At 40.1% G+C, this 14,381-nt stretch overlaps 1 protein-coding gene across 1 annotated transcript in view; it reads right to left on the reverse strand.

Moving 5' to 3' along the window:
• The window catches only part of BCKDHB (branched chain keto acid dehydrogenase E1 subunit beta), a 273,092-nt gene that overhangs the window by 185,278 nt on the left and 73,433 nt on the right, over positions 1–14,381 (reverse strand). The window contains exons 4-6 of the mRNA XM_002714546.5: positions 5,294–5,427; positions 4,377–4,532; positions 1,254–1,362 (exon numbers count right to left, since the gene is read on the reverse strand). Of these exons, the coding sequence (XP_002714592.1) occupies positions 1,254–1,362; positions 4,377–4,532; positions 5,294–5,427 (399 nt within the window). The remainder of the gene's footprint in view (positions 1–1,253; positions 1,363–4,376; positions 4,533–5,293; positions 5,428–14,381) is intronic.

The following is a 14,381-nucleotide window of genomic DNA, read 5'->3' on the forward strand; positions in this document are numbered from 1 at the left end:
TGAGTTTGGAATACAGAAAATGAATTAGCAGGGAAGAGATAGAAAGAAGCTTCTTGGGGTGATTAAAATATTTTATCTTATTTTACATAATGGACATGTTGATGTCTACAACTGTCAGCAGATCATCTAACTAAATGCCTACTAACTGTGTATTGTATTATATATAAATAATATCACAATATAAGTATGTGTTTTTAAACTTAGTTATTTCAGGAAAAGAGTGATTACCAAAGCTCTTTCTTGAATTCAAAATAAAATATATTTTTGCTGGGTCTTAGTCCACCCGAACAAGGATGGACTGGGTCCAAAGAAACGTAAGTGCGCCACTCGCCCGTTCCCCAGCCTCCCGATCCCGGAGACAATCAAACGCAGCGGGGAGTCAAGTCAAGCAAGCAAGAACTCTGTTTATTGCACATGTAGCAGAGCCTTTTAAAGCACAAGACTGCAGGATTACTGGGGCAGGGCATAAGGACCAACCAATTACTTAAAAGGTCATTTTACAGGGAGACTTTTTACAGGACCAGCCATATGTCTGTACACTCATCATCAGTTGTCACCTCCCCTGATGCTGTGTGGCCAATCAGCTTTGGGGGTAAACGACTTTGGGCACCGCCCACCTTACTTCCTTTGGGCACCATCTTTGAATTGCCATGAGTGCCTAATTTCCCTGCAGGCGCCATCTTTGAATTGCCTCCTGTGCCTAATTTCCCCACATATTTTAGACAGAAAAACTTCTTAGATAATTACAGTTTCCATTTCAGTTGAGAAATGAGCCAGAGGTGCACACTTATATCTAAGACTCTGAGCTCAAAGAAGAGCAACCAAATGGCTGAGTTGGCCTTAGTCATCCTGTGAAGACCTGATATCACATAATTGTTAACTTTGCCTCCTATCCTGTCAAAAGTTCCTGGTGGAGGTGAAGAACTTCATGGTCACTTCAGCTAAAAGGAACTTAGATGTTGTTATTTAACACAATGAGCTCATTCACTTTACTAATCAGCTTATTACGTAAGTAAACACAATCCCTTTATTCTTGCTACCACTTCCTATGGCTTGTTTCCACAATAAAAACATGAAATAGCTAGAAACACAAAATTCACACCTGAAGACAAGCTAAACAAAGAAGAAAATCAGACTTCTATTTTTCTTTATGAAAATATAAATTCAGTGTATGAAAAAATGTAAAGGTTTTCACAGCATAGAAAATAAAGTACATAAACCTATTCATAATATAAAAATAAGGAAACATTTACCTGCTGCCCTGTAAAGTATTTTAGGTTCAAAAAATATGCAAGGATTTTTATCCTCTATGCAGGACAAAAGAAGTCCCTTGGCCTGGAAAGGGCTTCTGGGTATAACCACCTGTGAAAATAATTTTTTAAAAGCCAGTTTTAGTAAAAGTGCACCCTATTAAATTCACATAAGAAAGACTAACATTTAAATAATCAATTACAAAAAAATTATCAATTACAATTAAAAACAGGAATTTGGCATTTATTTTAGCCTAATTATCATTTATTATAAAATTTACATGCCTTCAAAAAGATATTCCTTTTGTTTAATTCCTATTAACTAAGGTATTGGTCTTCTCTTAAAGAGCTAAGCTTACCCAGTATAAAAAAAATAAAAGTAATCTCAAAAGACCATTTATCAAAGCAAAAAAAAGCAAAATTGTCAACATCTACCTATACTCATATTTACATATAAATAATAAAATATCTTCTGCTAACCCTCTTCTACTACTTTCAAAGCGTATGCAACTTTCCGCTCCAATTTTAACATCCAAAATCTTCTTTTCCAGGAAAAACACATGGAGTGCATTTCATAAGTGGAAAAGTAGTCCTCTGAACTTTATAATCTAAGTACTATAATTTCCAGTTACAGCAGAGCAAAAAGAGAAGTATGGCTCCTCCTTACTCCCAGTTGACAGGAAACAGCCACAGAACCTTCTTGAGAACAAGGGTGATGATAAGGAAGATGATAATGGCAGCAGAAAGCACAGGTGTTAAGTTGGCCAGTTAGTCCACATGGATTAATCTCCTATTCATGGCAACCCCATGTGGGAGGTATTGGGATATTACTCATTTTAGAGACTGAGGTCTAAGTGGAGATTAAATAGCTCACCCAAGGTCACAACTGCCTGAGAAACCAGGGTTTCTCACAGAGCTCAGTGACACCAGGACACCAAAGTCCAAGCTCTTAATTCTATTCCATGTTGCCCTAAATCACAAAATTGTGTCTAAATTTTAGTGATTGTAAAATAATTGTATAAAGACAAGTATTACATAGGAAGTTATCATTAAAATAAATTTTATAATAATCTTATTTATTTTAATGTAAAATGTCACAAAAATACCCAAATAAGATTTCGTGAAACTAACCACATTTGCCTTTCAAAGTTATTTTTATTGAAGAATTTTTTGTTTAAAAAATAAAATGGCAGCACAGATCTCACTATTTTCTATAAAAAGACTTCTGCACATATTAACAGTTGTGCCACACACTGACTTCATCTGACGTTCCTGCTTTTTATTTTGTCTGCTTTCTTCATGTATTTATATTTACCCTTTTGTGTTTCATGTGTATGTTGATTTGGGGTGGGTAAAAAGAAAGAATGGGGGAAGGAGAGGAAAAAGAGAAGGTAAAGTTTGAGGAGAAGGTTTGAGGCTTGAGAGAAAATATCTGTTCTTCAAAACACAAAGTAATGTTGTAAACATTAAAAGTGAATCTAGGTTCAACTCAAACAGAAAAATAACAGTTGCCTCAAAAGCGGCTTCTGCCCCACCCTACCACTTCTAGCTTACATTTAAAGAATACGCAAACTTACTCAACTATGAAAACTCTTATAATTTTCATCTGGTAGAAAAATCAAATAATAAAACAGACACATGTTCACAGCCAATTCATGTTGTCATAAAATAAACAGACATCTCTGGGTTGGCCCATCTATTAGTTTCTACAGTGACTCCCTGGAAAGCTCTTACAGTAAATATTGGAATAGAAAAGATGATAACACAAACACAATTAAATAATAAAATATTCCACTTATTATCAAACAACCTAGCTATTGTGGAAGGCAGACAGTAAAAGGGAGATGTTTCAAAATTAATTGCTTGAGAAAGAAATCCATTACTGTAGAACGAAAAAAGTACATTTTGGGAACAGTCTTCTTTCAACGTTTTTGCAGTAGTTAAGCCTGGTATGCCAGCATCCCACATCAGAGTCCCTGGGTTGGAGTCTAGGCTCCTCCCCAGTTCCATCTTCCTGCTAATGCACTCTGGGCTGTAGTGGCAGTGGTTCAAGTACTTGGGTCCCTGCCACCCACTTGGCAGACCCAGATTGGGTTCTTGCTTCCTGGCTTCAGTCTGGTCCAGCCCCAGAAGGAGTGGACATTTGGGAAGTGAACTAGGAGATAAAAGATAACTCACTCTCTCTCTCTCTCTCTCTCTCTCTCTCTCTCTCTTTGATTCTGAAAGTAATAAACTAAGTAAACAAAAAGCAAGGGCTGGACTTAAAGTAAAAAGTCTAGCCCTCTGATTTAGAGGTAAATATGGTATGGTCTAAACTAGACTTACTAAAATAACCCTGGAATCAGTGAGAAAAATCCTTTAGAAAAAAGATTCAGCTTTGAAAAAGGAAGACAATAAATCAGTGTGCTCAGTCTTATCCTTTGACATCTACAAAGTTAATTAAAGCTAGCATCAAGCTTCAAGGCTGGTATCCTAGGGACCAGCGTTTTGACACAATAGGTTAAGCTGCCACTTGCAGACATCAAATATCACAGTGCTGCTTTGAGTCCCAGCTTCTGGCTCAGCTCCTGCTAATGCACCAGGGAAGACAATGGATGATGGCCCAAGTACTTGGGCCCTGACACCCATGGGGAGACCAAGACAGAGTTCCTGGCCCCTGGCTTCATCCTGGCCCAGACTTGGCTGTTGTGAACATTTGGGTAGTAAATCAGTGGATAGAAGACCTACCTTTCTCTTTCTCTTTCTTTCTTTCTCTCTCTCTCTCTCTCCAAATAAATAAATCAGGAAGGAAGGAAGGAAGGAAGGAAGGAAGGAAGGAAGGAAGGAAGGAAGGAAGGAAGGAAGGAAGGAAGGAAGGGAGGGAAAGAAAGAGAGAGAGAGAGAGAGAAAGAAAGCAAGCAAGCAAGCAAGCAAGCAAGCAAGAAAGAAAGAAATCTATACATCTCAGCACTGGATAACTTACTTTTAAGAAATGCTAACCTCTCTTTGTTAAACACAATTAAGCTCATACAAATTCCCAAAATCTTTTTTGTTTCCCTCAAGATCAGCATATTAGTTAATATGCACGGAATCAATTAAAATGGTAACATCATATGGAGATCAGATGAAATACATATATCAGGATACCTTGATTCCTGGGCAATGGGCAAAAAAAGCTTCAGGACTCTGAGAATGATAGAGAGCCCCATGACCAACACATCCCCACGGGGAGCGGATAGTGAGGCTTCCACAGTTAAAAAGATCCCCAGAGCGATAGCGATACTTGGCGGCTTCATTAACAATCTGCGGGGAAGAAAGAGAAAAGGGACAAATCACAACGAGCCCTTCCTCCCCACTCATTTTCTTAAACCATGCAGTTAGAGCTTCAAATCTATGCCCATACAAAATGATAACTGTCTTACACTCTCTCAAGTGTAATAAAATGTTAGTAAGATGGGAAGGGGTGGGAGGGTGGAGGCAACACAGCTACCTCATGGACTTAACATTCTTCACAATGTTAGTTCATAGTAAGATATGAAGCACTGGGGGACGGTGTTCAGCCTAGGAGGTAAGACGCAGGTTAAGATGTCTGTGTCCACACTGGAGCACAGCTAATGACTCCAACTCCCTGCCAGTGCAGATGCTGCGAGGTGGCAATGATGGCCCAAGTGACTGGGTTCCTACCACTAATGAGGAGGGCTGGAACTGGGATCTAGTCCTTCAGCACAGTCCAGTCCATTTGAGGGAATGCACCAGCGGATGGGAGCTCCCTATCTGGGCATTTGGGGAGGGAGCCAACAGATGGAAGATTCTCATTCTCTCTCTCTCTCTCTCTCTCTCTCTCTGGCTCTGCCTTTCAAGTAGATAGAAATAAATAAATAAATATTTAAAAAAATAGTCCACATCTTGTGAACTTGGAGCAGCAAGAAATAAACAAAAACACTGCTGGTTTGGTTCAGGCAGGCTGAGAGTTCTAGGGATGTAGATTCCACACATTTTTAAAAAGTAAAAAAAATTAAAAAGTATAAAGTAAAAAATAATAATTAAAATACTGGAGCACTCACCTGATCAAAGGCAGGGAAAATATAATCTGCAAACTGGATTTCCGCAATGGCTGTAGCACCAGTGACTGCGATTCCAATTCCAAATCCAACAATCCCTTGCTCACACAGTGGGGTATTAAAAACTCTGTCTTTTCCTAATAAAAATAAAGAAATGCCAAACTAGAGTAATGTAATGCACAATATATCTGAAATTTCATTAACGAAATCATGAGAGGGAGGAGAAGTATAGAACAGGTGATGGAAATAGGTAATAAATAGTATCATGGTTGATTTTAAAACTGTAAGCAATCAAAATGTTCCAATTAAAAGAAAGACTGTCACACTGGGAATAAAGAAAGCAAATTCCAACCACTTAAAACATAAGCTATAAAAGTAAAGAAAAAAGCTAAGTAAAAACAAGGGGAAAAACCTAACCCAAATAAAGGTGAAGTCACTGTATTGACAGCAGACAAAGCCAACTTCAAGCAGTTCCCAGATATAAAGAAGGAAATTCATAACTGGTCAACGGTTCTGTTCACAAGGACTTCATTCTTTTTTTTTAAATTTTATTTAATGAATATAAATTTCCAAAGTACAGCTTATGGACTACATTGGCTTCCCCCCACCCTCTGATGACTTCCCTCCCACCTGCAACCCTCCCCTTTCCCACTCTCTCTCCCCTTCCATTCATATCACGATTCATTTTCAATTTTCTTTATATACAGAAGATCAGTTTAGTATACATTAAGTAAAGATTTCAACAGTTTGCACCCACATAGAAACAGAAAGTGAAAAATACTGTTTGAGTACTCATTATAGCATTAAATCTCAATGTACAGCACATTAAGGACAGAGATCCTACATGAGGAGTAAGTGCACAGTGACTCCTGTTGTTGACTTTACAAATTGACACTCCTGTTTATGGCATCAGTAATCTCCCTATGCTCCAGTCATGAGTTTCCAAGGCTATGGAAGCCTTTTGAGTTCTCCGACTTTTATCTTATTTAGACAAGGTCATAGTCAAAGTGGAAGTTTTCTCCTCCCTTCAGAGAAAGGTACCTCCTTCTTTGAAGACCTGTTCTTTCCACTGGGATCTCACTCATAGAGATCTTTCATTTAGGTTTTTTTTGGGTGTTTTTTTTTTTCTTTTTTTTTTTCCAGAGTGTCTTGGCTTTCCATGCCTGAAATACTCTCATGGGCTTTTCAGCCAGATCCGAATGCCTTAAGGGCTGATTCTGAGGCCAGAGTGCTGTTTAGGACATCTGCCATTCTATGAGTCTGCTGTGTATCTCGCTTCCCATGTTGGATCACTCTCCCCTTTATTTACTCTACCGGTTAGAATTAGCAGGCACTAATCTTGTTTATGTGATCCCTTTGACTCTTAGTCCTTTCATTATGATCAATTGTGAACTGAAATTGATCACTGGGACTAGTGAGATGGCATTGGTACATGCCACCTTGATGGGATTGAATTGGAATCCCCTGGTATGTTTCTAACTCTACCGTTTGGGGCAAGTCAGCTTGAGCATGTCCCAAATTGTACATCTCTTCCCTCTCTTATTCCCACTCTTATATTTAACAGGGATCACATTTCAGTTAATTTTCAACACTTACGAATAACTGTGTGATAATTACAGAATTAAACCAGTAGTATTAAGTAGAACAGACAAAAAAAATACTAAGAGGGATAATGTATTAAGTTGTTCATTAACAGTCAGGGCTATGCTGATCAAGTCACCGTTTCTCATAGTGTCCATTTCAATTCAACAGGTTAAGGACTTCATTCTAGAAGTAAATTCATTCCTGGGGCTGGCGCTGTGGCATAGAGGGCAAAGCCGCTGCCTGCAGTGCTGGCGTCCCATATAGGTGCTGGTTCGAGTCCCGGCTGGTCCACTTCCAATCCAGCTCCCTGCTAGTGTGCCCAGTAAAGCAGCAGAAGATGGTCCAAGTCTGTGGGTCCCTCCTCCCATGTGGGAGACCAAGAAGAAGCTCCTGGCTCCTATCTTCAGAATGGCCCCGTTGCAGCCATTTGGGGAGTGAACCAGATCATCATATCTCTCTGTCTCTCTCTCTTTCTCTCTGCCTCTGCCTCTGCCTCTGCCTCTGCCTCTCTGTAACTCTGCCTTTCAAGTAAATAAATAAATCCTTAAAATAAAACTTAAACTCATCCAATAATGGGCTCCAAGTAAGTGAGGAAATTAGCATAAAAGGAGAAATAGGCAAATGCATAACATTGGTGGGAGCTTTTTAACATATCAATCTTAGTCATCGACAGAAAAAGGGCGGCAAAACAAGAGGAAGGGAGTTAAAAAAAAAAAAAACATAGATTGGGGCATGATTAACAAACCTAACACTGGACAGAACTGACCCACACAGGACATTGTGGCTGATGGTACAAATCCTTTCCAAGTAAACAGAGAACATGGACATTAATTGACCACATATTCATTTTAAATTCCATGTCAACAAGTTTTAAAAGAAGAAAATCATGCAGAATATATTTTCTGAGAAGTCAATAACAAAAAGATTAATAGAAAATCTTTATGCTGGCAAGTTTTAAAAACATGTATCTCAATATCAGATGGCTCAAAGAAATTATCATGGCAATTAGGAAGTATTCTGAACTGAATGATAGTGAAAAAATTACATATCACAACCTACTGAGGTTCTGAAGGTAATGACAGAGTTGCCTATTTCAAACTAACTCTCCCACACTGAAGGATTACAAACTTTGGAGAAAATTTAACAACTACTTAGAAGCCTTAAAGGACTGAAATCAGGCATAAACTGAGGGGGACTTTGCCCTTGAAAGAAGGGAAACACGGAGAAAGAACAGGACTCTGAGGCTTGTCCCAAGGGTTCTCCCAGTCTGGATATCAGTGCGGCCAGAATTCAGACAAACTCAGTCATATTGGCCTGAGGTGTCATGGACTAGCGAGTCTTGGGGCTGCCAGTGGTTGGAAATTAAGGGACTCAATTTCCTAAAACAAAAGTATCTATGGGAACACCCCCAAAATCTGTGAGAAAACTGCTCAGATCTTTAGCTGACTCCTCTACCTGTAGGATCCTCAAAACGTCTAGCAGAAAATAACTTCGGAGAGCTAGAAGAGCCAAGCAGGGGTTTCAGCTGTGCCACATCAGAGAAGATGGATCTTTATGAGACTCTTCAACTATAGAAGCCAGCGTAGATGTTTGGCCTACCAATCAAGATTCCATATCAGAGTACCACGTCCTGGTTCCTGAACTCAGGGAGACAGCAGTGTGGCTCAAGTAACTGGGGCCCCGTCACCCATATGGGAGACCTGGATTGAGTTCTTGGGTCCCAGCTCTGGCCTGGTGCAGCCCCAGCTGTTGAAGGCATTCGGGGAGTGAACCAACAGGCAAGAATATATTTTCTGACCACAGTGGAATTAAGCTAGAAGTCATCTCGCTTGTCTGTCTCTCAATCTCTCCCTCTACCTCTCAAATAAATTTGCCTTAAAGATATGAGAAGCTAATTAAAAAAAAAAAAAAATAGAGGAGGCTGCTAAACACCTTAGGCTTTCATTTTAACCACAAAATAGTCCTGTCTTGGTATACAACTTAATTCTCACTTGAAATTTCACCACCTTTCAGCTAATATCAGCATTTTATAAAAAGTTCTAATTTCAGGGACCTGGGTAGACTCAAAAATGGTGTGGCCTGTTAACCAAACATTTTGGGATAGATCTGGTGTTTATATTTCATTTCCACAATCCAAGAAGAGCAGTTCTTCTTGGGATGTAGAATTCACTTTCAACACAATCATCCCCTCTGAATCTGAGCCACAAATAAGGCAGATATTGGAAAATGCTGACTAGACACAACTTGCTGTTCACAACTACAAAGGCAGCTGCAAAAACTTGAAGCATTATTCATACTCATCCCAATCTAGGATTAACTTCTGAAATGATAATTTTAGGGCCGGCACTGTGGCTCACTTGGCTAATCCTCCGCCTGCGGTGCCGGCACCCTGGGTTCTAGTCCCGGTTAGGGCGCCAGATTCTGTCCCAGTTGCTCCTCTTCAGTCCAGCTCTCTGCTGTAGCCCAGGAGGGCAGCGGAGGATGGCCCAAGTGCTTGGGTCCCTGCACCCGTATGGGAGACCGGGAGGAAGCACCCAGCTCCTGGCTTCGGATCGGCACAGTGCGCCAGCTGTAGCGGCCATTTGGGGAGTGAACCAACGGAAGGAAGACCTTTCTCTCTGTCTCTCTCTCTCTCTCTCACTGCCTATAACTCTGTCTCTCTCTCTCTCTCTCTCTCTCTCTCACTGACTAACTCTGCCTGGCCAAAAAAAAAAAAAAATTAAAATTAATTATAATTTTATTCATCATCAGATACCTATTCGACTAAAAATAGCTTGATAATTTTTGAAACTCAATAATTCCATTGAAGTAAGAACAGTTCAGCAGGTATGGCCACCGCCTGCAGTGCCAGCATCCTATATGGGTGCCAATTCGAGTCCCAGTTGTTCCAGTTCCAATCCAGCTCTTTGCTATGGCCTGGGAAATCAGTTGAATATGGCCCAAGTGCTTGGGCCCCTGCACCTGTGTGGGAGACCCAGAAGAAGTTCCTGGCTCCTGGCTTCGGATCAGCGTGGCTCCAACAGTTGTGACCAACTAGGGAGTGAACCAGTGGATGGAAGACTCTCTCTCTCTCTCTTTCTCTCTCTCCCTCTCTCTCTCTCTTTCTCTCTCTCTCTCCCCTCCCCCCACCTCTCCTTCTCTCTCTGTGTAACTCTGACTTTCAAATAAATAAATCAATAAATCTTTTTAAAAAAAATTCAGTGGGAGAGAGCAAATTTAAATTCCAGCTGCCTCCAGTAAAATCCACATCCCTGGAACTCCTGGCCTGCCTGAACCAAACCAGCAGTGTTCTTGTTTATTCCTTGCTGCTTCAAGTTCAGAAGATGTGGCCTTTTTTTTTAATGTTTATTTATTTCCATGTACTTGAAAGGCAGACCAACAGAGAGAGAGAGAAAGAGAAAAAAAAAATCCATCTTCATCTGTTGGCTCAGTCCTCAAATACCCACAACAAGCAGGGCCTTGTAGGCTGAACCTGGAGCCAGGAACTCAGTGCAGGTCTCCCATGTGGCTGGCAGGGACCCAAGCACATGAGATATCATCTGCGGCCTCCAAGGATGCATTAGCAAAAAGCTGAATCAGAAGTGGAGTAACTACCAGCCTAACCGGCACTCTGATATGGGGCATCCCAAATGTGGCTTCATCTGCTATGCCACAACACCCATGTACAATACAGACATTTTTTCATCATGGGAAGAAAGTATAGACTTCCTGTTGTAATAACATGAAAAATATGAGTATCTCAAAACTATTCCAAAACATGTCTTGACTTGAGAAAGTAGTCAGGAGTCTCCAACAAGTCTCTAACTCTCTAACAAGTTCTCAGGATCTACAAGAAAGTCCTTCAACATGAACTCAATGTTACAGATCTGTTTTCTCAAAGATAGTAATTGAGGGTAAGGGCACAAATAAGACACACAGTAGTGGTGAGTTCCTTTATGTTATAATGCAGTTAACCTGATGTAAAGTTCATGGAGACAGGCATACAGCAAGTAGTTAAAATGCTGCTTGGCATGCTGATGTCCCATACAAGAGTGCTTGGATCCAAGTTGTGACTCAACTCCCAATTCCAGCTTCTTGCAAATGTGCACGCTGGGAGACAACATGTCATGGCCTAGGTGGTTAATTCCCATCCATTTAATGCCTAGCTCCCAGCTTCAGCCTGGCCTAGCGCCAGCCATCACAGATATTTGGAGGATGAACTGGCAGGTGGGGATTGGTTGCTCTCACTCGCTCGCTCACTCTCTCTCTCCCTCTCCCTCCCACTCTCAAATAAATAAATAAATAAAATTTTCATTTAAAAAATAAAGTTCATGTACATAGTACCCAGATGAATGAATTAAGGTATACTGTGACTGCGCTGTGAGGCAAGATAGATCTGGGTTTAAGTATTAATCTCCACAAAGGCTTTATTTCTTATCTGTAACCAAAGAATCATGATACTGAAATGTCCAAAATAATTCATACATTCATTCAACAAAAATTTATAAAATACTTAATATTATAAAGATAGCTTTGTAAATGCAAACAATAACAGCAGCAAACAAAACTAAAAAAAAAAACTCATAACCTCATGAAGTTTTAGTCAAGTCGGGGGAAAAATTTAAAAAAAAAAGTAAATGAGAAAAATATATACCATAAATGATGACAAGTGCACAAGTGCTATGGACAATAGTAAGGCTACTGTAGATGACTGAAGAGGGGCTTGGAACTATTGCAATTTTTAACAGGAGATCACCAAGGCATCACTGAGTTGAAAGAAATGAAGAAGTGCAACATGCATATTTCCAAGGGAATAAATGCTCTGAGCAGAAGCAGCAGCTAGTGAAAGACCTTAGGACATGAAGAGCTTGTTTAGCCCATCAGTGGAAAGCCAAGGAGTCCCATGTGCCTGGAAAAGGGTAAGAGAAACAATGGTAAGAGACAAAGTTACGAGAATGGAATGGGAAGGCAGCCCAGATGAAGAAGGGCCTTGCAGGCCATGGTAAACGCTCTGACTTGTACTGGAAGTCAAAAGCAGTTGAGTGAAACAGGAAGTCCTTGGGCAAAGTCGTGCTACTCTATGAGTTGTATTTCAACAGGATTCCTCTGGTTGGTACTGTGAAAATCCTGAAAATAGCAAGGTTAGGCAGAGCAAGATTGATTACAGGATACTGCAATACTCTCAATAAGATGATGATGTCTAACGGCAGAGAAGGTGGAGAGATGTGAGTCTCAGGATGTGTTCTAAAGATAGAGCTGAAAGGATCCACTGATGAGATGGATGCAGGGTATGAGTCAGAGAAATGCCAAGGATGATTCAAAGGCTTGGGGCTTGAGTAACATGAAGAACAGGATTGCCATTAACTGAGAAAGGGAAAACTATGAAGAATCATGTTGGAGCGAGAGATCAGAAGTTCAGTTTTGGAGATTTTGAGACACCTTCAGACATTTATACAGAGCTGTCAATTACATTGATGCATACAGGAGTTAGAAGACTTCAGCATAAAGATGGTATTAAATGACACAGGATGTGATAAAACTAAGGAGTGAATTTAATGGGAGGAAAGAGAGAAAAGAAAATTAAGGATATGCCCTGGATACTCCAAAGTTAAGATAGCAGGTGAAAAATAATCAACACAAAGTTGAAAAGTAAAAACAGGCAAAGAGGTTGGAGGGAAATAAGGAGAATGTGCTGTCTTAGAAGCCAAATAAAATAAAGAAAATGATCAACTTGTGTCATAGGTTGTTATTAGAAGTGAGATGAGGGCTGAAAATTTTATCATTGATGACCTTGACATTGGTGATCTCTAAAACTAAGAATGGGAGGAGAAAAGTTGAAGACATTGCATAATGAAAAATAGGCAGAGAAATTTTGCTGTAAAAGACAGAAGAAAAAGGGAAGATTCACTTACTACAAGTAATATGAAATCAAGAGGGATTTCATTCAGATGAAAAAATTGGAGCTGGCATGGCACAGTGGATTAAGCCACCAGCTGCAAGGCTGGCATTCCGTATAAGCACCAGTTTGAGTCTCAGCTGCTCCACTTCTGATCCAGCTCCTTGCTAATATATCTGAGAAAGCAGTGGAAGATGGCCCAGGTCCTTGGGCCCCTGAACCCACCTGGGAGACCCAGATAGAGTTCCAGGATCCTGGTCCAGCCCTGGTTATTGTAGCATTTGGTGAGTGAAACAGAGGATGAAAGATTTTCTTTCTTTTTTTTTTTTTCTCTCTCTCTCTGTCTCTCGCTCTCTGTGTAACTCTTTATTTCGAATAAACAAAATAAATCTTTCTTTAAAAATATTTAAAATAACAACAGCAGTCATCCCTCAGTATCCATAGGTGACTGGTTCCAGGATGTGCCCCTTTACCATATCAAAACCAAGAATGCTCATGTCCCTTATATTAAATGGAGTGAGGGTGGGTGTTTGGCACAGTAGTTAAGATATCACTTTGGATGCGCACATCCATATAGGAGTACCTGGGTTAAAGTACTAGTTCCAGTCTCTATTTCAGCTTCCTGTTAAGTGGACCCTGGAAACAGAAGGTGCTGGCTAAGTACCTGGGTCCATGACACCCAACAGAACACTTGGATTGAGTGCTTGGCATTTGACTTTGGGCTGGCCCAGTCCCAGATGCTGAAGGCATCTGAGGAGTGAATCAGCAGCTGGAAGATATTTCTCTCTCTTTCTCTCTCTCTCTCTCTCTCTCTCATTGTCTTTCTCTGTACCTTTCAAGTAAATAAAAACTTAAAATAAAATAAAGTGGTATTTGCATATAACTTTCACACTTCCTTCTGTATATTTTAAATCATTTCTAAATTACTTAAAATATCTAATACAGAATAAATGGTATATGGTTGTTATACTGTCTTGTCTAGGTAGAATAACAAGAAAAAAGTCTGTACATGTTCAGTACAGCCACATTTTTCCCAAATATTTTCCATCTTAAATATTTTCAATGCTTAAATCTGCAGATGTGCAGGTCTGAATGTATTTGTAAGCTAATGTCAATAATCAGTGAAGAAGCAAAAGTTGACTACTTTGAGAAAATCAATTAAGTAGAGAGAAGGAATAAGGACTGGGATCATATCTTTACATAATAGCGAGGAAGAGGGTAGTGTAGAGAAACTGATAGACCCATTCTGTAGTTGAATGTGACTTGGCCTCAAACTCATGTAGAGGTTTAAACACCAAAGTTATCAATTAACATACTGAAGGAGTGGACATTTAATCCAATTATAGTGTTTAAGAGGTGGCTTTAGGGGGAGATCCTTAGGTTATCAGGGCAACACCCTTCCCCAGAAGTTATTTCCAATGACAAGTTTTTTATCAGAGCTGGAGTTGGGCCCAGCCTCCTGCCCTGCTTCCGGGATCACCACGGGATCCTTCCTCTGCTAGTGCTCTGCATGGCCATCTGTCACTCTCACCAGATGAACACCAATGGCACAGCCCATCTTGGACCTGAACCTCTGAATCTGTGAGCTAAAGAAATCATTTCTCTTTATAGAGTTACCTGCCTCAGGTAATG

Source organism: Oryctolagus cuniculus, chromosome 5, assembly GCF_964237555.1.
Source record: "Oryctolagus cuniculus chromosome 5, mOryCun1.1, whole genome shotgun sequence".
NCBI lineage: Eukaryota > Metazoa > Chordata > Mammalia > Lagomorpha > Leporidae > Oryctolagus > Oryctolagus cuniculus.